Below are 25223 nucleotides of genomic sequence, written 5' to 3'. Positions count from 1 at the left end.
CTCTCTCTCTCTCTCTCTCTCTCTCTCTCTCTCTCTCTCTCTCTCTCTCTCTCTCTCTCTCTCTCTTTTGTAAACCTTAAATATTGTTTGATACTAGCTAACTAACAATAGAGAATAGAGAAGAAGAAAAGAAAAAAAAAATAAGAAAATGGTTAAGCACACGTCTGGCTACCTGAACTACTCCGCCGCCGCTTCCCGACCGGGAAAACAGGGCGGAAACCGCCCTGAGAAGCCACCACGTGCCACTCTTCTACCATACCATCCAAGTCAAACTGGTGCACTACCTCAGAAGCCTCATAAAGGCAACCCTCCGGCAAGCCGGCTAGGCCACGGCAGGGTGGTTTGGTTTTCCGTCGACCGGCACCGACCGGCACGTTCCGGAGGGCCCCACCGGCCGTCCAGTACCTCTGGCAGCCCTTACAAAAGTGTCTTGGCTGGTTAACGTTGTAGTTGTTGAAGTAACAAAACTTGGTCTCCATGCTTTTGCATCTAGGGCAAGGTATGATCTTTTCTGGCCTTTTCATCTCCATCGTCTGATCAGCTTTCTCGTTGGGCTCTTCTTTCACTAATTGTCTGCTGTTTTGCAGAGTGATTGTTGTCCCAAAGAGCTTAATTCCCGGCACATCTTTGCCGTTGATCCGACCCTGATCAGCCATAAAAATTTTCTCAAGATTTATTATATATCTATATATATGTATAATGGAGTTTATAATAATACAAAACCAGATAGAAAGAGAGACTATATTTTCTTTTCTATATGGTTTCAACGAGAGGTGGTGTGGAAGTGCTTGTATATATATAGACAATATACGGGAGGTGAGAGATTAAAAAGTGCTTTTTGAAAAGAAAAATTAGTAAAAAAAATAAAAAGAAAAGAAAAATTAAAAAATCCATGTGATTATTTATTGATATAAGAGAAGAGAGGAGCCAGCTAGGTGGCGTGGAAAAGCTGAGGGTGAGCTTTTTGTACACATCATTACTCCACGTCATCATCCTGTTTGTATTATAAAACTAAAACGAGCCTAAAAAGTGGGTCCTAATCCAGGTAGGTACCTTTGCAAAGTGTCAAAGATGATGGGAGCATAAAAATTTGAAGTTCCTTGTGTACATATGGCCAAAAAAAGTAAGGTAAGAAAAAAAAGAGATAAAGATAAAAGCATTCTTGTTTTTGCTTTAAGAGATATTGTCTACGCATTTGGGCAATATAACTTTTGATGGATTACATTTTCCACATCATGCATATAGCCCCAACAGTTGAAGCTCTAGTGCAACTTTATGCTAGCCAAAAGAAAAGAAAAAAAAAAAGGTAAAAGGAGATGAAAGATTTAATCAGTTGGTCTAAAAAGGCATGAAAATAGGGGAAAGTTCAAAGTGCTCTTCCAATTCCAATCCAACTTATAATTATCTGCATGCTTTCTCTCTTTAAATACCACTAACAAATTAAAAGTTTGTGCTAACATAATTAAAGTGTGCATATAGCATATACAGATAATATATGATCAATTACTTTTTATCATTTTTTTTTAAATGCGAATATATGATAAGGTTTAGAATCAATTCGATCTTACTTTTTTTTTATTTTTTTTGGCTAAGAAAACCAATTCTCACCTTAATTCACTATCATCAATTGTTATCTTAAGTTATCGTGAATAGATCTAGCAAGTTCCTCTTTATCCACTAGTTTAATTAATCTTCAGAATCAGATCAAGCTTTAATTAATTAAAGAATCAAATATTAGTTTATGCTGCAAGACTACCATTATAGAAACGAGATTCCGTTTCACATTCCCAGTGCAATATGGACAAAATCATCTGTATATTTTTCATACACTTAATTACGTACAAATTTAAATATAAGAATTTCACATATATATTACACATATATATATTTAGTAGATATTTTTTGGTAGTGGTACTACGTCACTTTAATAAAGAACGGTACTTGATCTCTCATGATCGATTGTTTTGATGTAAAAAAATACAATTATTACAACAGCTTCATAAGGAAGAAGTACTCACATGTCTTGAATCAGTTTTGTCCAATCAGATTCCACCAATGAGCCAGTTTGCCTCCTTGCAAGTGATGCATATATATATATATATAAATACATATATATATATATATAAGTTGCATAATATATATTATAATAATCTTGTAGAAGACAGAAAAAACTATGGGGATTATAAATCAACCTTTATGGAGAAACACTTTAAAGGGAAAATTTATCGATAAAGTCGTGGATGCTTGTAATGGTACTGAAAACCTTTTGTTTTAAAGCCATCTTTTCAGGTTTTAATGGACTTGATGATTAACTTTGTTGGTTTCTTTTCAGAATTGAAATTGTGGGTTTTGTGGTCCCGGCTGCTTTCAGTTTGCAATAGGAATAGAAAGTAGAGAGTTTTGATAACATGGAATTTCTTTAGTAAAGAAATCTTTTTTTTTTTTATAAATGTGAAAGGAACCCCATTTGGAACACCTTTTTCGAATTGTATAATGTGGACAAAGTAGCATTTTCGTTTCTTTTACTTGGAAATGCACTTTTTCTTTCCGATGCTACGAAAGTCTCTTTTTTTATTAAAAAAATCAAAAGAATATTATAAAGTTATAAAAAAAAAAAAGGTGATTTGGGTCTCCTTTTTTTTTCCCCTTTCTTTTTTCTTTTTCAAAATTAATGGAGCACATATTTTTAAGAGCAGTTTAAGGGGAAGAAAAATGCCTTACTATAGTGCAGGAGAATCATGCAGAATATAATTGGAATTTTCAATCCAATTTGAAACTACTTAAATTTCAACAGTTCATATTCTTCCTTCGTTTGCAAATTTTTCTCCACAGACATGACTTCTCGATGGAATATTAAAAAAAAAAAAAAAAACCACTTTTATGTGTGTATATGTATACATGATTATTCTTTTGCATTTATTTGATCACTTCTTCCAATCCAGCTTATAAAGCGCCCTAATCAAATCCTTCACATATTATATTATCCAAAGTTTAAATTAAGTTAAACTTAGGTGGAGTTGGAAAGACTTAGTAAGCATGTTTCTTTTATGTGGCTTACTCATTATCAAGTTGCTTTAACTAAATGCAAAACGAGAGAGAAAAAAAAGTCTCCTAATCTTCTTTTCTTAATTATTTCATAAAGTGTTGAAGTTGTTAATAATATAATCAGTCGAATGCAACTTGAAAGCTTTTTCCATATGCCATCGCCAGCCAAAACCCACATTAATTATATATATATATATAATATTTATAAATTTTAAAAAAATTGTAGATCGGATACTATTGGGATAGGGTTTGGCCCGTTCTAGATGCATGCATTTAAATTTGCTAAGGGAATATTTTATTTTTAAATTAATTCGTTATTGTAAAAACAAGCAAAATAATAATAATAATAATAAAAGGCGAAACTTCCTTTTAGAAAATATAGCTGCCGGGTAAAAACTAATTGGTGGACATTACGTGTATTCATGACTTTCCTATTTTTTGCACGAAAATAGTATAAAATAGGCTAATATGAAAAGCTTAAGAAAGTATATAGGTCAATTTTTAGTTATAGAAATTAATAGGTCATAACTTATCAAGTTATGGTTCATAACCAGATAAGTTATGAACAAACTTGTCAAGTTATGGTTCATAGTCAGACTAGTTATGGATAAAAATTGTGAATAACTTGTCAAGTTATGGTTCATAACCAGACAAGTTATGGACGAAAACAGTAATTTGGCCTATTTATTAACTTATGTAAACTATTGACCTATTAATTTTAATTCATCTCAACTCTTGATCTATTTTTCTCTTTCTCTCTTTTTTGCACTGAAAAGTCCGTGAGGGACTGGTAATTTGGAGAAAAGGCCATTGCCACCTGACTGGGTTAAAAATCTAAGTGCGGAGATATTCCATAACCTTGATCGAAATTAATTAATAATGAGAAACACAAATTTAAGTTTAGACTTAATGTTCTCTCTCTCTCTCTAACACTTTACAGTAGATATATATTAATCAATCAAATTGTTGAGATCAATCAATTTTATCTATTCCAAATCCTATTTTGATGCATGTTTATTTGCTGATTCATAATTATGCTCTTTAAAAAAAAAAAAAATCCTTAAATGTCTTGAACTAGAGTGTATGGTAGAAATTACCATGTGTTCAATTGTTATGTACTAGCTAACAAAGCTAAAAAAGTGAGTCTGATATTGATATAAAAAGAAATCACATAAATCAAAATCTTTAGGTTCACATATTTCATTGGGGAATACGAAATATGAATCCGCCTATAGGACTAAAACTTATCAATTTTAGTAAATACTTAATTCATATACCGGCCGGGGCTCTTCTATGTATTACTTAATTCAAAAAAATTATTAGTGTGCGTCTCCGAAATAATGCTTTTATTTAATTATGTATAGAATGCTACTCGTATTTTTTACTCTCTAGTTTTTTATTTAACTCAAACAAATTGGTAAAGGCTGCAACTTGCTGAAAGAAATTAGCGTTCATCTTAAACCTCGGTGCATATAATTATCAAAAGAAAGTAGAACCAGCCGCCTGTTGCGGTTAAATGCCTATTTATATTGAGGTTGATATGTAATTTTTGACCTATTAGGGGTTTGGGATTTGAACTCATCACTTTGTGGTAGAGTCAGATGTGAAATTACTGTTAGACTATGCCAACAATCACATACCGAGCTCGGTATGGGTGTTTGTGATTCTTTAATTTGAAATACAAATTACCTATTTTAAGGAAGGAAAAAAAAAAAACCCCCTTGATGCACACAATTATTAAAAGAAGGTGGTTGTCAGCAGTGTAAGTCTAGTAGTAAATTCACATATGATTTCATCTTAAAATGTAGAATTCAAATTGCCACCTATGTTAAAAAAACTGATTATCAAAAGAAGCAGGGGAAAAAAAAAAAAAGAAACTCAGGGCATAAGTTTTCGAGCTTTATCTAAAACTAAAAATAAAACCAGACTAGCAGAACGACGGAGACCAGCCCAATAGGTCAACACTAATCTCATTCTTTCTTTATTCATAGAAATTAGAGTGCTTTTCTTCTCCCCGATTCTTGGTTACAAAGCAAATAGACAAGATCAAAGCGTGGACCTTGACATATAGCACATTGCAAATGATAATTCATTAATTTAATTAATTTTGATTATCTCGAAAGATTCCAAGAAATAGTGAACCAAAATCACCAAATATTTTCTTATTGGTGTGTGCATTGTGAAAGCATTAACTAATGAAAAAAGTGTTAATACTGCAAGCAAACCTATTTTCACAGCATCCATGGCACGAAGTGCCTTTTCTCTTCCCTTCATTTGAATCATTTCCTTCTGCGACTACTATTGATTTAAAACCAAGATGCCCACCTAAAACAAACTCAAAAAAATTGTTGAACTTACTCTTAAAGTATGAATTTAAATTTTTACGAATTTAAATTTTTACCTCATGCTCTTAATTAATACCCTTTTAACTAATATAATTATTTAATTAAAAAAATATGTTAATTAACAAGAAGATATAAAAATCTAAATCCATACACTCTAAGAATATTTGTCTCATTTTTCAAAAACCTCTGTACTTATCACCAAGAAGTTGTAACTAAAAAGGATTGACCAGCATCGGATTTTTGGGAAGAAAATGTGTTAAGGCCCCCGTTCATTTCACCGATTCGAGTTTTGTTACAGTAAAAAACTTTAAAAAACAGTTACATCTAACTTTTTTACTACAGTAAAAAACTTTCACATAAAATCACATATCAATTCGAATTAACGAACTAAACAAACCCTTAATAATTAATCAACGGCTTACTTGTGTTTTCAAGGAAAGACTCGGACCTGCTTGCTAATTGTTTATAAGAACTTTTTATTTTGTTTTGCGTGTACACGCTGAATTTGCTGCGTCAACACCACCTAAGTTGGGCAGAAGATTCGGGCTATAAAACCACAAAAGAAGTACTAAACGACGAGACTAATTCTACTTGCTGAGAAATCAAGCATTCAACTTAGAAATTCTATGACAAGGTACCCTTCCGCATAACGTGGAAGGTATCTTTATTATAGGAGAATTCTAGGGAAAAGTATGTGAAACTTAAAAGAGCTTTGTATATTTTTTTATTTTAATGTAATGTTCAATGTTTAGAAATACACATTAAGATCTCGTTCGCTTAAATTTTCAATTTAAGTTAAGATGTAACATTTTTTGAAAATTTTTATATTTTTTTAAAAATTTTAACTGTAAAAATTTAAAACTGAAAACTTGAATCGGTGAAATAAATAAAATTTAAATTCTGCGGCAACTTACAAAACAAAAAGGAAAAGAGGAAAAGCAAACAATAAAGAAACGAGTACGATAAGAGCAGGACAAGAATTCACGAAATTGTGTAAATAATTGCCTCACTGCTTTCATGGTCAACTAACTTCTTATCTCATGTTTTACAACAAATTAACTACTTAAAAATAAAAAAGGAGGGCAAAATGACTGCAGTGAGGTGACAAGATTAACCCTACGCTTAATTTACAAAGAAAGTTACGTTATTCATATACATATAACACAGTTCCCGACTTTGCAAACTTAAAAGGAACAAGAACATAGTCCCAATCGGACCTAACACAACTGAGCATCTTACGTGTCGCTCCAATAATCACCATCTTCGCCATCGTCACTCCCAACAGCCTGACAATTTTATTGAATCTTTAATTTAATTGGTTGCTAAATGGAAAGAGAGGAATATAAGGAGGAAAAAGAAAGAAAAAGTAAATAGGATAGTTAAGAACCTGGCGAATTGCGTTTGCTTTCTCCAAAATTGCAGTGACTTTGATGCTGGCAGGGGGTCCAGGTGCCGGTGTAGTAGTTGATTTTGTTGTGACTGTAGGTCTGAGATTGAATGACTGAAATAACAGTAATTAGAGATCACAAATCAGCAAAATTGCACTTTATCGAATCTATTTATGATATAATGGCCAATCTACATGTCCTTGACTTGAATTTAAAATGAAACCAACGGATAAAAATAAGTGCCCTTAAGGGTCTTCGCGGTTGCTTTGGGTCCTTTTTTTTAGAAACCACTGACTAAACTAAAAATAATTTTTGTTGACAGTATGATATTTAAAAAAAAAAAATTAAATTGAACCAAATCACTCATAAACGGTTTGAACAGTTTAATTTAGGCGGTTTAAGTTAAAAACAAAAAAAAAATGTTTTCAATAATTCATAAAAATTATAAAATCGATAATCAATAATAATAAAAATAAATTCAAGTTTACAATATAACTAAAAAATAACAAATGTCTAATAGTTCACCGTTTAAAGTTTTAATACAAACCAACAAAGATATAATAGGGTTTATTTTATAAGTGTAGAACCTTTATTATGACTAATAAAAATGAGAATAAATATAAAAAACATTTTAATAATTAAAAAATTATATATGCATATTTTTAGGCGGATTATTAGGCGGTTTGAGCAGTTTGGGAAGTCTAAACCACAAACCAATCCGCCTGAAAAAATTAGATTAAAAAACCGACCAAACCGCTTAATAATCCAAAAATAATTAATGATTTGGTTTGGTTTAGTTTAGATTTGGCAGATTTGGCGGTTTTTGCAGTTTGACGGATTTTTTGAACACTCCTAAGTGCTCTCATATAGTTCAGGATCTTGAAAAATGGGAAAACTACAACAGAAAAATTGCCTCTTCCTCACCTTTGATCTTATTTGTTGTAAGAAGTCTTCTCTTTCATCCGTCCCCTTGCCATTGTGAGCATGATTTATGTCTTTCTGCCTGTTCAACTTCTGCTGGTCCTCCTGCTAAACAAAGAATTCGATGATTTCTACTTGCAAAATTCCAACTTTTTGAGTATATGTATCTATTGAATACTTGTTATAACTTTCCACAAGGAAAGGAGATACTTTGAACTAATCTACCATAATACCTTGCTTTTTAGTTTAACAGTGAGCTCCTCCTCATTAGTTTGTTGTTGGCTTGCTGGAGCTGGTTGCTGGGAGGTAGTAGAACCAAACAATTTTGCACTCAGCGCAATCTTAAAATTTTCAGATGCAACATTTGGTGTGTCTTCTGCCACATCCGAATGAGGTTTTGAAACCCGCCATTCCATGGGAGGAGGAGGTGGTGGTGTTGGGGAAGGATCCGTCGAAACAACAACATGCTTTGGATTGGAATCTCCAATTGTATCTAGCTGAAGTGCAGGTTTCATGGCATCGAAACTTGGAAGATCAAGTATAGCATTGCAGAGAGAAGGTTCTGCATCAATCCCCAAGTTCTCACTTTTAATTACACCGTCAAAGCAGATGCCATTATTGGGCATTCCACCAAGTTCAAGAGAGCTTGAAACAATTTCCAGTGATGATATCCCGCATAAAGCATCATATACCTCATGATCCTTGCCTTCGGTAGTTTCTCCACATTCCCACTGTTCAGAATTTGAGTCTGAATGATGGCTAAGACAATCATCTGAAATGGATGGAGATGATCTACAAAAGGTGTCATCATCAGAATCGGAGCCATAATCATGCAGAGGAACAGCAGGTTCTGGGATCAATTGAAATGAGGGAAACATGTCTCTTGTGCTCTCATTGTTTTGTGTCCCATCGGAAAATTTTAGCTTCAGTTTGGAAGTTTCAAAGCTGTCTACAGGATGGAAAGAGATTTTCATATGTTCAAGTGGTGGAGAAGCAGTAGGTGAACCTACAATAGGTCGACGTAAAAACTGCTCTTGGAGGGGTTTTTGAGGAACTTTTTCATGTGCAACTTTATGGAGCTCACTCCTCTGCCCCAATAAATTGTCATTCATCAAATGGGCTCGTTCAAATTTGTCCTCACCCACATCAGATACCTTTTTACCAAAACCATTTGAAAGTAACCTACGGCTGAGTCCAAAAACCAGAGATGAATTTTCATCATTCTCCAGAAGCACTTTTCCAGTTCTGGGCATGCTCGTTTCTTTGAGATCATTTCCTTGAATATGACAATCACCATTGTTTCCGTGACTGGAATCAAAATAATTTGCTGAAAATCCTTGAGACATTTTCTTGGAAGATATACCATCTTCTTCATCATCAAGACCTGTTTTGGAGCACTGCAAACCAGAATCGTTTTGATTAGGGATCTTCTCGGCTGACATGTTTAATTTTCCCCCATGCATCTCATCCTTAAGCATGCAAGTCTGATTTAATGGACCAACTGTAATAGTTTGACCACGGTTAATGCAGTACGGACTTATGGGACTTGACATTGCAAAATCAGGAGGTTTAGATGGCTCAAGTCCTAAAAGACCACCATTAGTCCAAAACCTTACTGAACCATTGCTGGATATGCCAGCTGGAGATTCTTGAGACTGGCAGAAAGTGCTTAGACTCTTATCTTCTAACAGATCTTGTATATCGGGGGCTCTGGTTGCAGAGGACGACGCGTCAGCAATAACAGATTCTAATTTTGAAACATCAAGAATATCAGCGCTTCTAGTGATAACTGCAGGATGATCTGTAGCAAATTCCCTACCCGATCGAGAAATTTGCTCAAGGGCATCAGTGTCCAAGGAAAATGAGTTGGGAAGATCAGAAGGTAATTCTTTGTTTGAGGAAATGTCAGATGCAGGCATGTCTTCACGGACACAACTCTCTGAAGAAGGTAACTCTTTGTTTGAGGGAATGTCAGATGCAGGCATCTCTTCACGGACACAACTCTCTGATGAAACTGATCCGGGTATGTCTGGGAGAACTTCTGTATTGGTAGAAATGAAGCAATCAGTGTGAGATTCAGATGTTGTAGGATGATGATCTGAATGCACAGTGAGCTCAATCATTCTATCCGTTCCTCCATTAATGGAAGTTGAGGCAAAACGTTCCACCTCTCGCTTTGTCTGATAATCAAGATCAGTTTCAGATTCTGACTCAATAGTGTTAAGGGCGTCCATATAATTGTCTGGTTCACTATCGATTTCATCAATTCCGTTCTGGCTGGAGACTGATTCCTGTTTGTTTTCATCATCAAGCATTTCCATTTGATCAACAATTCCAATGTTCCCATCTCCAAATCCATTTGGGCCTATGTCATACTCACCCTGATGTATATTCAGAGCTTCATCCATACCACTGTCTTGTCTCTTAGACTCCATAATTTCTGCCTTCTCATCCCAGGTAACACATGATGAACCTGAGGTCATTTGCTCCTGCAATGAACTTCGGGGAAAATTATCATCCACAAACCCAACTTGTTCATCAGGAAAAACTGAATCAAAAGTATCATTATGCTGTGCTAAGTTAAAACAGGGCGAATCCTTCAATTTTTCTCCTTCAGCTTGCACCGAAGAACTTGGATGGAAAACACATTCAATATATCCTGATTCAGTTCTTGAATTAAAAGAATTTAAATCATCTCCAACTTCGTAATTAAGTGCTGTATCAACTGTGGATGCAGCTTGAGGAGGAGAGCCTTGTCCATTGATAATAGGAGGAATAAACTGCATGCTGCATGGTCAGAAGTCATAAACTTCTCGGTCTCAAATCAACGATGGAAAAAAAAAAAGTAAAAAAAAAAAGCGCAAATCATATGGATCATATATGGTATTGAAAGAGATAATTGCTTTTTATCCTGGTGTTACGGGTATAGAATATTTCGATTACAAATGTTAGTACATCCCAAGTATGATAATACCGTGGCTGTACCAAGGAATTTCCCATTTTAGACATATATGATATATTAGTCACCTGTAATTGCGAGAATTGGACACTGATCCCCCACGTGAAACATCTCCATTCTGTTTTGATGACCGTTTTTTCTGCACATATTAAAAAATTTAAATGAGGAATTAAAAATAAGTGTAGCTTTGACATAGTATTTTCTTCGACCAAGTTACATGACAGCATCAGAATAGACGACAGGAAATTGAGCACCTATCTCATCTAAACAAGTTCATGTGAGATGTGATTATATTACAAGATTCTAGTTGGAAAGTGTATGATTGCAGCATATGCATAAAGAAAAAGTCACGCTCAATGTCAACAATACATATAAAACCTGATGAAATTTGTTTGAAGCAAGGTGATGGCTTATATTTGTTTCAAATGCATATTGAAAAAGAGGCTGAAGAGGTCACAAACTGAGTAAACATTGCTAATATGTGCGTCTGACAGGTTAAAATTTCATTCTACGTTTCTTCAAGGTGTAAGCCCATACCTTGCTTCTTCGTGCCTTCCTATCTCTTTGGAGATTCTCAGAATTTGCTTCATCAGATGTAGCTGACACTCTCTTAAAGAAGGTTGGATCTGAATATCGCTTTAAACAAGATCCTGGCCCGCCAGTATCAAATCTGAATGGTAAAGCATAAAATTCCAGAATGTGTAAGGATAACTTAATTCACCCTCTTCCTATATTTAATCTTGAAAATAGACAATAATTAGAACTTCAAGAAAACGAAAAGATTGCTATACTTGTCAAGCAAGTGCAAACGTGGAGGACCACGACACTCTTCATATGAATCCATAATAAAATGCGGCAAGTCACTGTAGATGAAATGATTTCTTTCATTCCGTATACGAGGATGCCACTCCGAACCTGCAAAGCAACTGCTTCCATAAAGGACTTGAATTGACAGGAAGAATAACGTGGAACAGTGAAGTCTTAACTAAACAGAAACCTCTCACAGATGAAAGAGAGGAAAGAAAAATCATATAGTTAGAATTTAGAACATAGCCAACCTATATTACAGTGTCAAACAACCACTTTACTATGAGAAATAGAGAAAAATCTACATTTCATGTAATTTCAACAATTAACATATTCGGAAAGTAATATGGCACTCCCTATCTTCCACATATAAGATCAGTTGGTAACAGTAAACAATTAGAAGTTAGAATTTGATAAGCCTTTACTCAGGCAAGTGTACATTAGGAAGAATAAGAGTCAAGAAAGGGTAGGGTGATTGTGCAGGCTTGTAAGTACTTTGGTTGTTACAAAGCTTATTAGGAAAGATTGTTAGTTAGCTTGTTAAGAAAGATTGTCACTTAGAAAAGGAGGGAATAAAAGGGGGAGAAGGGAACGGAGAAAAACAGGGAAGATTTATGTGTTCGTTCAAGGGAAAATCTTGGAGTCATTTCCAAGTAGGGGAGGTTGCGGACCCTCGAAGTTCCGTAATTCATTTGTATCGTTCAGCAATTGTCAATAGAGTTTCATTCAATTTCACCATTACTCTATTCTTTTCTTACCTACTGCTAAAGAATCTGTCAAGGTTCTATCGATTTGGTATCAGAGTAACGATCGCGGTTATGGCGGTGAAGAAATCTGAAGAGAGGTTCGAATATGGGAGAAGGAAATTCAAGGTGTGAAGGAAACCATGGAGAAGGGAATCAAAGAAGTTAGGGCTGAGATGAACCAGAATATGGCAGATTTACGCCGACTGATGGAAGAACAGATTAAGCTCCTACTTGCGACAGAGAGAAGCAAGTCGCCGGCATTGGAAGCAGGGCAGAACATCGCCGGTGAATATGCTGTGGGAACTAATCCGAATCAGTCAGATGGCAGCGGGTCGAAGATCATAGATGAGAACGCTAGCCGCGAAGAGAGGAATTCGAAGGAATTTAGGGATTTCCGAGAGAAGAGTCGCAAACAACAGATGGGAGATACCGGCGAGGAGGTTGGGCAGTTTGATGATGGAATGAATCGCGGAAGGGGACGAGTGATAGAACCTAGAGTCCTAGGCGGGGTACGGCGCGAACCAGAATTCGGAGGAGGTCCTTTTTGGGCTGAAGACGGTAAGGGTGGTGTGAAGGAGTCAGGAATGGCGACGCCGGAGATAGATTTGGAAGAAAATTTCCGGCGAGGGAACATGTCGGTAATCCACGAGGTTTTCAAGCAAGGGGTAATCTAAGGAGTTTCGTAGGGGAAACGCCGTATGGTTGGGAGGAAGAAGATTGGGCTCCGATTAGGCGGAAGCACTTGGACTATCCGATGTTCGGTGGAGAAGATCCCGACGGGTGGGTGTTTCGGATGGAACAATTTTTCTCCATTAATCGGTTTTCGGAGAAGGTGAAAATCACTACCACCGGCATTGCTTTGGAAGGTGATGCCCTCCCTTGGTTTCAATGGCAGAATTGGCGTCGTCTGTTCATTTATTGGGCTGAGTTTAAGGTGGCTTTGTTACAAAGATTCCACTCTTCACGAGAGGGCAATTTGTGTGAACGATTCTTGGCACTTCGGCGAATGGGATTGGTGACCGAATATCGCCGAAAATTCGAGGTTTCCGAAGCCTCTTTACAAGATATACTAGAAGAAGTTTTAGAAGGGATATTCGTCAATGGTTTAAAGGCTGAAATTAGGGCGGAATCGAGGCTGCTCAAACTAGTGGGCCTCACAGAGATTATGGACACAACGCAACATATTGAGGAGAAGAATTTGCTGCTACGGATAGAGATGAATGGCTCGAGATTTTTGAAGAATCAATTCACAGGACTGACAGCACCTTCAACCTCGAACGCCCAGCCTGTTTCAACATCCAGTTTTGGACCGGAGAAATTGGAGAAACCGAAGAGAGAATTTCCATACCGGAAACTTTTTGATTCCGAGTTATAGGAGAAAAGAAATAGGGGGCTGTGTTTTAGATGTGATGAAAAGTTCATTGTTGGCCATCGATGCAAGAAAAAGGAATTGAAGATCATGTTGGTTAGTGATGAGGACTTTATGTTGGAGGAATTGGACCCCGAAGAATCTAAAGAGGAGCAGGGGCAGCTGTTGAAACTGGAAGTGATCGAATTGTCCTTAAATTCGGTAATGGGGTTGTCTACTCCGGAGACAATGAAAATTAAAGGAGTGATCAACCACCGTGGGGTAATTGTACTAATCGATTCCGGTGCCACTCACAATTTCATTTCTTTGAAATTAGTGCGAGAGTTATCCTTACCTATTACTCCAACTACTGATTTTGGGGTGCAAATTGGAACCAGAGATTCAGTGAAAGGGCAGGGTTTATGTAAAGAGGTCGTGTTGAATATGCAAAATTTGTCTATCATTGAAAATTTCTTGCCGTTGGAGTTTAGGGGCATAGATGTTATTTTAAGGATGCAATGGTTGGAAACTTTGGGCGGTATGCATGTTAATTGGACTCAAGTGATGAAGTTCAAAGTGACGGGGAAGGGGGTTGTTTTGCAAGGTGATGCTAGTTTGACTATATCGGTGATCTCTCTTAAAGCCATGATGCGCACCATTAGACTTGCAGGAAATGGTCTTTACTTGGAATTGAGTTATCTAACAGGGGACGCAGATGGCAGCATTAAGGTGAAAAACCAAAAGAAGCTCCAACAGGTTCTGGACACACATGCTGCCGTCTTTAATATGCCCGCGGAATTGCCTCCTCATCGTGTGAAGGATCACCGCATTATCTTCCAAGATGGTACAGCTCCCATAAGTGTTCAACCCTACAAATATCCTCTTAAAAAAAATGAGATCGAGAGGTTGGTGCGCAAAATGCTCGCTGCCGGTATTATCCAACCGAGCACTAGTCCATTTTCAAGTCCAATTTTGCATGTTAAAAAAAGGATGGTAGTTGGCGATTTTGTGTGGGCTATAGGGCACTTAACAAAGCCACGGTACCGGATAAGTTTCCTATTCCGGTGATTGAGGAACTCTTGGATGAATTGTGCGGGGCCACAATTTTTACTAAGTTGGACTTGGAAGTCGGGTTATCATCAAATCCGTATGTGCGATGAGGATGTTCCGAAGACTGCTTTCCGCACCCCCGAAGGCCACTATGAGTTTCTCGTCATGCCATTTGGTTTGACAAATGCACGGGCCACTTTTCAATCCTTGATGAACGAGGTATTAAGACCGTTCCTATGGGACTTTGTGTTGGTTTTCTTTAATGATATTCTGATTTACAGTGATTCTTGGGAGACTCATTTGGTGCATTTGGACAAGGTTCTATCCATTTTGGAATCAAATCACTTGTATGTAAATCACAAGAAATGCTCATTTGCTCAAGAGCGTTTAGAATACTTGGGTCATATTGTTTTTGGGGATGGTGTTTCGGCATATCCCAATAAAATTCAAGCCATGCTCAATTGGCCAACTCCTCAGTCCATTAAGGAGTTGCGGGGATTTTTGGGACTTACCGGCTATTACCGCCGTTTTGTCAGGGGGTATGGCCGTATTTCATGGCCATTAACACAACAACTTAAGGACTGTTTTCATTGGAATGAAGACGCGGAGGTTGCTTTTAACAATTGAAGCGTGCCATGACCGAGGTGCCCGTACTTGCTTTACTGGATTTTACTCAACCTTTTGTGGTCGAGTCCGACGCGCCGGGGTCCAATATTGGGGCGTTACTGATGCAGCAACAGCGACCCATCGCTTATTTCAGCCAAACTCTCTCTTCTCGTGCTCAGTCGAAATCTGTTTATGAAAGGGAGTTAATGGCCATTGTGCTGGCTATACAAAAGTGGTGTCACTACTTGATGGGAAGACGTTTTGTTGTGCGGACTGATCATAAGAGTTTAACGTTCCTACTTGAACAACGTCTACTGAGCGAGGAACATCAAAAGTGGCTTTGTAAACTGTTGGGGTACGACTTCGATATCCAATACAAGCCGGGAATCGAAAATAAGGCTGTGAATGCCCTTTCTCGGAAGAACTTGAGGCTGGAATTAATGGTGTTGTCCTCCCCGGTAGTCCTTGATATGGCTGCGTTACAACAACGGGTATTGGCAGATCCTAAGCTAGCAGACATCAGGAATGCTTTACTTCAAGGGGCTGTTCCTTCGAAAGGATATACGCTGCAGCGGGATCAATTGCTTTTCAAGGACTGATTGGTAATTCCCCAACATTCTCCTCTTATTCCTGCCTTGTTGCAAAAGTTCCATGCTAGTAAGTTGGGCGGACATTCTTGGGCTATGGAATTCTATTGGAAGGGCATGCGTCGCAATGTGGAATCATATGTGGCTGCCTGCGTTGTTTGCTAGAAAAATAAGTCCTCCACGTTGTCGCCAGGAGGATTACTACAGCCTATTCCTGTTCCCAATCGAGTTTGGGAGGATATATCCATGGATTTCATTGAAGGCTTGCCTAAACAAGTATGACTCTATTTTAGTGGTCGTTGACCGCCTCAAAAAGTATGCTCATTTTATTGGCCTCAAACATCCATTCTCTGCTAAGACCGTGGTTGTTTCCTTTGTTAAGGAGATTGTCCGTCTACATGGGTTTCCGAGAAGCATAATTTCTGATCATGATAAGGTCTTTTTGAGCCATTTCTGGGGTGAACTTTTCTGCCTGCGGGGCACGTCTTTGTGCCGGAGTATAGCGTATCTGATGTGAACATCAGGGATGCAAGAAATACTCATCAAAGTCGATCCGGAAGAAAGCCAACTAGTCTTACACGTCCATTGAGCCATTGCGGAAGAGAGCCAATTAGTCTTACACGTCTATTGAGCCATTGCATGGCCAACTTGCATGCCAATCTAGGATACATGTGCAAGAGGGAATTTCAAGAAGTTAGGCGTGTTTTCCAGCTCGGGATAAAGTCAAAATTGCGGATAAAGAATTGATTTTATCATAATCCTATCTTTTTAGGTTTAAGTTTCAATTTAAACATTTAAATTGCATAATAGGCGTTTTTAAGGAAGGAGTTAGATTCAAATTCGGATTCCTTCCCTAAGAAATTATCTTTAGGCGTTTAGAAGGAAGGAGTTGGAGTTAAATTCGGATTCCTTCCCTAGGATAAGCTTTAGGCTTGCGTTTATCTTGTTTTTAGGTTTATCTTATTTTAGGCTTCTATCTCATTAAGGATAGAATATGACTTTTCAATTTTTAAACATTTTCAGCTTATACTCGGCTATTTAAGGCTGAAAAACGAAAATTAATAAAAATTTTGATATTTTATTCACTTTGTGAGCTATTCTTCTTGAGTTCTTGAAGAACTATTCCGAACTTATTAAGGTTTTCCTTATAGCGTTCAACCCGACTTATCAAACGGAATTTCCATATTCATTTGTGGCGTCTTCACCATACCAAGGTTCTTGCTTTGCTAAGCAACGGGTCGCGGTTTCCATCAATTCTTGAAGATCTTGGATCGTATCTCATATTTGACTACGGGTTTCGTCTCATTGTTGGTGGGGTTCATATAAGTTGGTATCAGAGCTTAGGATTGTCAGGTTTTGCTATCCTTTTTTTTGTTTATTACGTTTTCTTTCTTTATCAAAAAAAAAAAAAATCGCACATTAGGGTTAGGGTTTTCTCAATTCAAAAAAAAAACAGAGAGAAAGATTAACCATCCCTTCCTTGTTTTGAGTTTGAGTCCAAACCCTATTGCTGAATTCGAATTCAACTAGGGTTTTACAAAGTCGAAAAAAAAAATTCGGAAAAAAAGAAGAAACCTCACGAAAACTGCTATAACTTTTGATCCAGAAATCGTTACGAGACGTATAATATATCAAATCGAAGATCATTTCGAGCCCTGCAATCCTCACCAGGGCGGAGCCCGGTGACCCTGTTTTGGGGCCAAAAAAAAATTTGTTTTCAATCGTTTCAGAGCCCTTAAAGTTTGAGTGTCAAAAAAAAAAAAAATTTCCGCGACAATATTTAAATTCGTTGGATTAAGTCTTGACTTGATTGACTACTTGAATCCTTCTTATTGTTGGATTAGTTTTGAAAGAACTAGTAGAAGAATACGATTTGAGTGAAACACAAGTGACTTGAGTGAAACACGAGTGATTTGAGAGAATTATTATTCTAGAGAAAACATCTTCTAATTATGTCACAGGAACAAGAATTCAGGGCAGATTACGTTGAGAGGCTTGGGCTAGTCGTACGTCGAGCCTTAAACTTACAAGCTAAAGAAGAGGAAGAAGAAGTACAGCAGGAGAGCATCTTTCACACTCGTTGTCACGTGAAAGACAAGGTATGTAGTGTTATAATCGATGGCGGTAGTTGCACTAATGTTGCTAGTACTTCCATGGTTGAAAAGCTAGGGCTTCCAACACTTAATCACCCTCGTCCTTACAAGCTACAATGGTTGAATAATAGCGGGGAAGTTAGGGTGACAAAACAGGTTGTTGTACCATTCCGAGTTGGTAAGTATGAGGATGAAGTATTGTGTGATATGGTACCAATGCAAGCGGCACATCTTCTCGGAAGACCATGGCAATTTGACCGGCGCGTGCAGCACGATGGTTTCACCAACAAATATTCATTCTTACACAATCAATGGACTATCACTCTAGTTCCCTTGACACCAAAACACGTATACGAGGATCAAGTGAGGTTACAAAAATTGAGTGAACAAGAGAACATGAGGGATCAAAATTATGAGAGTGAAAATAGGAGTGAGACCGTGCATAGTGAGAGAGAGAGGAAAGAGAGATACACGGCCAAATAGAGAAAAGGAGAGAATAATGTCGAATTTAGTAAGGAACGAAAGAGAAAGAAGAGCTCGGCCAAGGAGGTAAAAACAGAATACAAAGAAATTTTTATGCAAAAGCAAGTGAGGTTAAGCGAGAAATACTCATCAGGGATGCAAGAAATACTCATCAAAGTCAATCCGGAAGAAAGCCAACTAGTCTTACACGTCCATTGAGCCATTGCGGAAGAGAGCCAAGTAGTCTTACACGTCTATTGAGCCATTGCATGGTCAACTTGCATGCCAATCCAAGATACACGTGCAAGGAAAAATTTCAAGAAGTTAGGCGTGTTTTCTAGCCCAGGATAAAGTCAAAATTGCGGATAAGGAATTGATTTTATCATAATCCTACCTTTTTAGGTTTAAGTTTCAATTTAAATATTTAAATTGCATAATAGGCGTTTTTAAGGAAGGAGTTAAATTCAAATTCGGATTCCTTCCCTAAGAGATTATCTTTAGGCGTTTAGAAGAAAAGAGTTTGAGTCAAATTCGGATTCCTTCCCTAGGATAAGCTTTAGGCTTGCGTTTATCTTGTTTTTAGGTTTATCTTATTTTAAGCTTCTATCTCATTAAGGATAGAATATGACTTTTCAATTTTTAAACCTTTTCCGCTTATACTCGGCTATTTAAGGGTGAAAAACGAAAATTAATAAAAGTTTTGATATTTTATTCACTTTGTGAGCTATTCTTCTTGAGTTCTTTAAGAACTATTCCGAACTTATCAAGATTTTTCTTGTGGTGTTCAACCCGACTTATCAAACGGAATTTTCATATTCGTTTGTAACGTCTTCACCATACCAAGGTTCTTGCTTTGCTAAGTAACGGGTCGCGGTTTCCATCAATTCTTGAAGATCTTGGATCGTATCCCATATTTGACTACGGGTTTCGTCACATTATTGGCGGGGTTCGTATCAGTATCACCCTCAATTGGATGGCCAAACGGAGGTTGTGAATAGGTGTTTGGAAGCTTACTTGCGTTGTTTCGTTTCGGAGCAACCTAGACAATGGTTTTCTCACCTTCTGTGGAAATTTGAGAGGAAAAATTGAAGGAATTGTAAATTACATGACAATTACAACTGGTTTATATACATGAGCCCTATCCTATAGAAACGGCAATCACATCCCATAATATGTGGGATATCACACTAAAAAAGGAAACTAACCAAATCAATCTAATTCTAGGAAAACTAACTATTATATTCAAACTTTCCTAATTTAGTCTATACACGTGTAAAACACATTCTTCCACACTCCCCCTCAAGCTGGTGAATAGGTATTCACCATTCCCAGCTTGGATACAAAACTCTCAAATATTGAACTACTTAACCCCTTGGTGAGTATATCAGCAAGTTGGCCATGTGTAGATACATGAGGTGTACAAATCAGTCCACTATCCAACTTTTCTTTGATGAAGTGTCTGTCAATCTCGATGTGCTTCGTTCGATCATGCTGCACCGGGTTGTGAGCTATGCTGATTGCAGATTTGTTATCACAATAAAGTTTCATAGGGCCGTCCCACGTAATCTTCAGATCCTCTAGAACATTCTTCAACCATACTAGTTCACACACACCCTGAGCCATTGCTCGGTACTCTGCCTCGGTACTAGACCGTGCTACCACATCCTGTTTCTTACTCCTCCATGTCACCAGGTTTCCACCAAGGAAGGTGCAATAACCTGAAGTTGATCTTCTGTCAACAACTGACCCAGCATAGTCAGCATCTGTGTATGCCTCAAGAACCCTCCATTCCTCTTGAAAAGGATGCCTCTACTTGGTGTCCATTTGGTATATTGCAAAACTATGTATACCACCTGCAGATAAACTTCCTTTGGATTGTGCATGAACTGACTGATCACACTCACCGCATTCGCTATATCTGGCCGAGTGTGAGAAAGATAAATGAGTCTCCCCACCAACCGTTGATACATCTCTCTATCCACCATAGCATCTTCTTTTGCCTCTCCAAGCTTGAGATTCGGTTCTATTGGAGTACTCACTGGTTTGCATATTGTCTTGCCGGTATCTTTGAGTAGATATGTAACATACTTCTGTTGAGAGATGAAAATGCCTTGCTTAGAATGAGCCACCTCAATCCCAAGGAAATACTTCAATCTTCCTAACGTCTTGATCTCAAATTCCTTCGCTAAACATTGACTCAGAAGTTGTCTCTCCCTATCATCATCACCAGTCACAATTATGTCATCAACATACACCAATAGGTTTGTAACTTTACCTGAAGGTGAGTGTTTAATGAACAAAGTGTGATCTCCTTGACTCTGCCTATATCCCATAGCTGTCATTACTCTAGCAAACCTCCCAAACCATGCTCGCGGTGATTGCTTAAGTCCATACAAGGGCTTTTTTAGTCTACATACTGTACCAGCAATCAACCCTTTATTATAACCCGGTGGAACTTCCATATAAATTTCCTCCTCCAGTTCTCCATGTAAAAATGCATTCTTGACATCAAACTGCTGCAAATCCCAATCACCATTAGTTGCTAGTGACTATTTTCCTATTACTTGGACACGGGATATATGAGGAAAAAAATTTTGATGAATGGGTCATATGGTCGGTAGCTCCCGAGTCAATAATCCAGGAGCTGGTAAAGGCTATATCCGAGACATTTAATCCAATGGAGAAGGGAAGTTTACCTGAATACGTCAATGAACAAGTACCTGATGGTTTTTCAAGATTGCCAATAAGTGATCTCACCCTCTCAATTTCTTCTTGGCTGAGATTTCCCATCTCTTGTGATGTCCCTTCATGCGGCAGCACTGCTACAATCTGGGCTCGTCCATTGTTCCTCGGTTGCTCCCCTTTTTGTCCCCACTCACGGCTTGGTGGTTTTCCATGCAATTTCCAACACCGCTCACGAGTATGACGTGCCTTCTTGCAATAGGTATACCATAGAGTGTCTTTGTAGTCAAAGTTTTGGGTCTTTGGCTGGCTGATCCTCCCATTCTCGACCACCGGCACTTTTCTGCATTTGTGGCTGTCTTATTGCTGTTACTAGCAACTAAAGCCAAACTGTCAGTCCCCTTTGGTTCAAGCATCAATTCCCTTCTACTTTCTTCTCCTCGGATGAGTGCCACCACTTCATTGAAACTTGGAACTTCCTGTTTGCAAAGAATCTGAATTCTAACTAAATCAAATTCTGGATTGAGTCCAACAAGGAAATCATAAACTCTATCTTGTTCAATAAACTCCTTCAAAATTGCTGCATCATCGGGACACTTGGTCTTAATCACCCTATAATGATCAAGTTCTTGCTACGGAGCCTTCATTTGATTGGCATATTCAGTGACAGTCCTATCTCCTTGTTTTGCAGCGATCGTCTTAACTTTGACTTCGTAGACTTGGGCAACATCCTTTGCCTTGGAGTACGTTTCTTGAATTGCATCCCATTCATCCTTGGCAGTGGCCAAGAACATACATGTATCGCTAATCTCCGGATTCATGGAGTTCCATAGCCATGCCATGATCATCGAATCCTCCTCATCCCACGCTCCAAATCGTGGATCTTCCGGTTTTGGTCCGGTCCCTAAGATGTGGCTGATTTTTCCTTTCCCTTTCAGCACAGTCCAGACAAGTTAGGACCATTTAAGATAGTTTTTTCCATTCAGCCTATATGCGGCATGAATGTTCTGCAATTCCCCGGCTTGAGGTCTAACGATTTCTGCATCCTCCGACTGTATCGTAGCTGTTGTTTCTGCCACCTCCGACATCCTCAATCAAACCAAGCAAATCCAAGGCAATTAAGGCCGGTTGAGTCAAGTAAAATATCAGCGATGAAGGCTGATACAATTCAGGCACTCTCTTACGAAAGCTTCCTGGCAGCAGTGGCGACAGGGCAGGAAACAGGGGGCAGTTCCGTACATGGTGTTATGTGTAGACGAGCAGAGATATCGATTGCTCATATGTTTGTTTGATGTTCCATGGCTAGGAGTTTGAGGAATAAAGTTTTCAATGTTTGTTTGATGTTCCGTGGCTGGGAGTTTGAGGAATAAAGTTTTCAGTGAAGCTGGTCTGATTTGAGCTTCCATGCTTATTGTGATTCATTGTGCAAATTGAAGAAACCTGCTGGTTTTGAATCAAATAAGATGGCTAGAGTATTGTGGAAGAGCATTGCCATCTCTATGTTTTGGGCAATTTGGCTGGAGAGCAATGCTAGAAATTCGGAGAATAGAGAGATGGAGTTAGTGGCTTTGTTTGGTAAAGCAAAGTTCTCAGATTTAGGAAGAAAAAAAAAAGAGCAAAGTTCTCAGCTTCCTTGTGGGTGTCTAGCCGCCCACAGATAAAGTTTTCAAGGGTTTTCCTTTTCCATTTATTGTTTTGAATTGAAATTATGTAAAGGCGGGTGGTTATATGTTTTTGTGTGCTTCACTGCTTCTTAGTTATAGTTTGCTGTTAGCCTTGTTATTGGTGTGGACTTCTTGTCCTCACTTTCCTTTGTGATTGATTTTCATTAACGAAAGGTTGTTTCATAAAAAAATAAAAATAAAAATAAAAAAGAAGGTTCCAAAATCCTAAAGCGAGTAACTAAATGACAAACATTGTCCAAGTGCCAATGATATAATAAAAAAAATCACGCGTGCCAATGCAGAACAGTTTCATGCCTTTCTCTGGAAGGACTAAAAAGAAAATTACAATAATAGACAAAATCCTACTGCACAACAGGCGGTTTATTTTTCTACCATGAGTAAAGAATCCTCGGCTTTATTCAACAAAGATTGACAATGCATCCGCAAAAGATATAAATACATGCAGTTAACATAAAATGGAATACATCCGGTTATAACATATGTAGGAAAGGCATACCAGGTGTGTAAGCGAAATGTATATGGCTTGTTTGTGCCAGCACAACCTTCTCGAGGGGAGGAAGTGCAGATTCAATGTGTTGTACACGAACCATCAGTTTATGGCTTCTAGAAGATGTAGCCATCACCTGCTCCTGCAAGCCATGAAAAACCTCCGCAGCGAACCTACAAGTGAGGATGCTGTATGAGATAGTTGCTTACCGATAACTTACCCATGTGCAAACAAAAATGGATCCTGCGGTAAGGGATAACATGGTCTATTTCTTTATCTAGGCTACGCCAATACTATCCTCCAACTTGTATTGTATGGATTTCCACACAAGAATAACTAAGAGACAAAGGTGTATTGAAAACAAGGTAAGATACCTAACACTTGCTCTGTTCTAGTCAAAAGGCAAAAGAATACAGTGTTACCATGTGTGTCCAAAAATCCAAAGCATGAAAATAAATGCACCGTCAGATAAGAAAAATCTCGAGAAGAAAGGTTGCAAAGTGAATAGAAGCTTCCTGTCTAAAATATTTAGAATACAACAGTGCTAAATTTTTTATATGTAAGACAAAAAAGAGAAATAGCTTCACTTGCAGGTTTTAGATTTTCCATTGAACCTACTTAACGTGCTTCCTTCTAATCAGATACAACCATCTCATGCCAAAAAGATCAAATTGTCAACCATTCCAGACTGACAGGCTCACTAAGTCTCCGTTGTTCCATAAATAAATATCCAAATAGAAAAAGATTTCCCTGTAAAACAGCATATCTATGCACTAGATGCAGTAAACTGATTCTCTACTGCAATTTGTTTCATAGCAAAAACTGTCATTTCTGTGAAAACTATCTAACCACTATTTTTTTAGGTCAGTACTACCTCAATCACTAGAAATTAGCAAGGCCTTGCATTAAATAAATAATAAATTTTTACTTTCTTTTTAAGTAAAATCTTAATTTGAAACCGAAAATTTTAATCCTACAACCATCAAACAAACGTTCAAACCGAGGTTCACTTATGCTTCAAGATTCCACACAAAAAATTGTCTTAATGTGTAAAAACTATCTAACCAATATTTTTTTAGGTCAGTACTACCTCAATCACTTGAAATTAGCAAGGCCTTGCATTAAATAAATAATAAATTTTTACTTTCTTTTTAAGTAAAATCTTAAGTTGAAACCGAAAATTTTAATCCTAAAACCATCAAACAAACGTTCAAACCGAGGTTCACTTATGCTTCAAGATTCCACACACAAAATTGTCTTAATGTGTAAAATCTCTGAACTGATAGTTTTGGTGTCAGAACATAATCACTAGAAACAGCTAAGCTTGAATTTAACACTATCTAAATTAGAAAATTTACTATCTTTTCAAGTAAATTCCTAATTTGAAACCGAAATTTTAATCCTAAAACAATCAAACAAACGTTCAAATCGAGGTTCACTTTCACTTCAAGATTTCTACACCAAAAAAAAAAAAAGGACGTAATCACCAGTCACAAAAAACAGGAGGAGAAATTTCACTCGAAACGTAACCTTAAGAAGCTAATTCTCCAAAATCTGAACCGCAAAACGAGCAAATGCAACATTTTGAGGTAGGAACACGAAGAGACACAACGGAAACCAAACGCAAATCAAACATGAAAAGCAAAAGAATTGGCATCCGGAAAAAGTTCAAGAGCGAGATTGAAAGCGAAAACGTACTCGGCGAGATCGCCTAATTGGCGCAAGATCCCAACGAGACCGGCGACGGCGACACCGTCGAGCACGGCCTTGGGATCTTCCTTGTTGGCGCGATTGTAGAGCTCCTGCTGTCCCAGGCCGAATTCGTTTCTCACCTGGAACCTCACCAAAGGCATCTTCTCTCTCTCTCTCTCTCTCTCTCTCTCTCTCTCTCTCTCTCTCTCTCTAGGATTAAACTTCACTATACATATGCACGAATGAATTGAATGAACAAATGAGAGACAATAAATGAAGGGAATAAGGAGAGAGAAAGTTTTGGCACTTTTAGAGAGGGC

At 37.7% G+C, this 25223-nt stretch overlaps 2 protein-coding genes across 6 annotated transcripts in view; both read right to left on the bottom strand.

The window, feature by feature from the left end:
* LOC21389240 (dof zinc finger protein DOF1.5) overlaps nucleotides 1-791 on the bottom strand; it is a 1732-nt gene extending 941 nt beyond the window's left edge. For 3 of the 5 annotated variants that reach the window (XR_002902760.1, XR_002902761.1, XM_010104728.2), the window contains exon 1: nucleotides 173-787. Coding sequence is in view for 2 of the 5 variants with exons in the window: in XM_010104728.2 (XP_010103030.2) it covers nucleotides 173-656 (484 nt within the window). In the remaining 3 variants the exon portion in view is untranslated. Of the gene's footprint in view, nucleotides 1-172 lie in introns of all 5 variants that reach the window. The other 2 variants (XR_002902762.1, XM_024169877.1) reach the window with 2 other exon arrangements.
* Nucleotides 792-6365: 5574 nt separating this feature from the next.
* LOC21389239 (protein SCAR3) lies at nucleotides 6366-25223 on the bottom strand. The gene is made up of 9 exons (XM_010104727.2): nucleotides 24910-25223; nucleotides 23221-23384; nucleotides 11450-11573; nucleotides 11196-11328; nucleotides 10727-10797; nucleotides 7933-10486; nucleotides 7703-7804; nucleotides 6778-6891; nucleotides 6366-6676 (listed from the first exon to the last, which is right to left on the bottom strand). The coding sequence occupies exons 1-9, from the start codon at nucleotides 25062-25064 to the stop codon at nucleotides 6626-6628; spliced, it is 3468 nt and encodes a 1155-aa protein (XP_010103029.2). The 5' UTR covers nucleotides 25065-25223; the 3' UTR covers nucleotides 6366-6625.

This window comes from Morus notabilis, unplaced genomic scaffold (assembly GCF_000414095.1).
Source record: "Morus notabilis unplaced genomic scaffold, ASM41409v2 Scaffold1629, whole genome shotgun sequence".
Lineage (NCBI taxonomy): Eukaryota > Viridiplantae > Streptophyta > Magnoliopsida > Rosales > Moraceae > Morus > Morus notabilis.
This window is presented reverse-complemented; position numbering and strand designations above follow the sequence as displayed.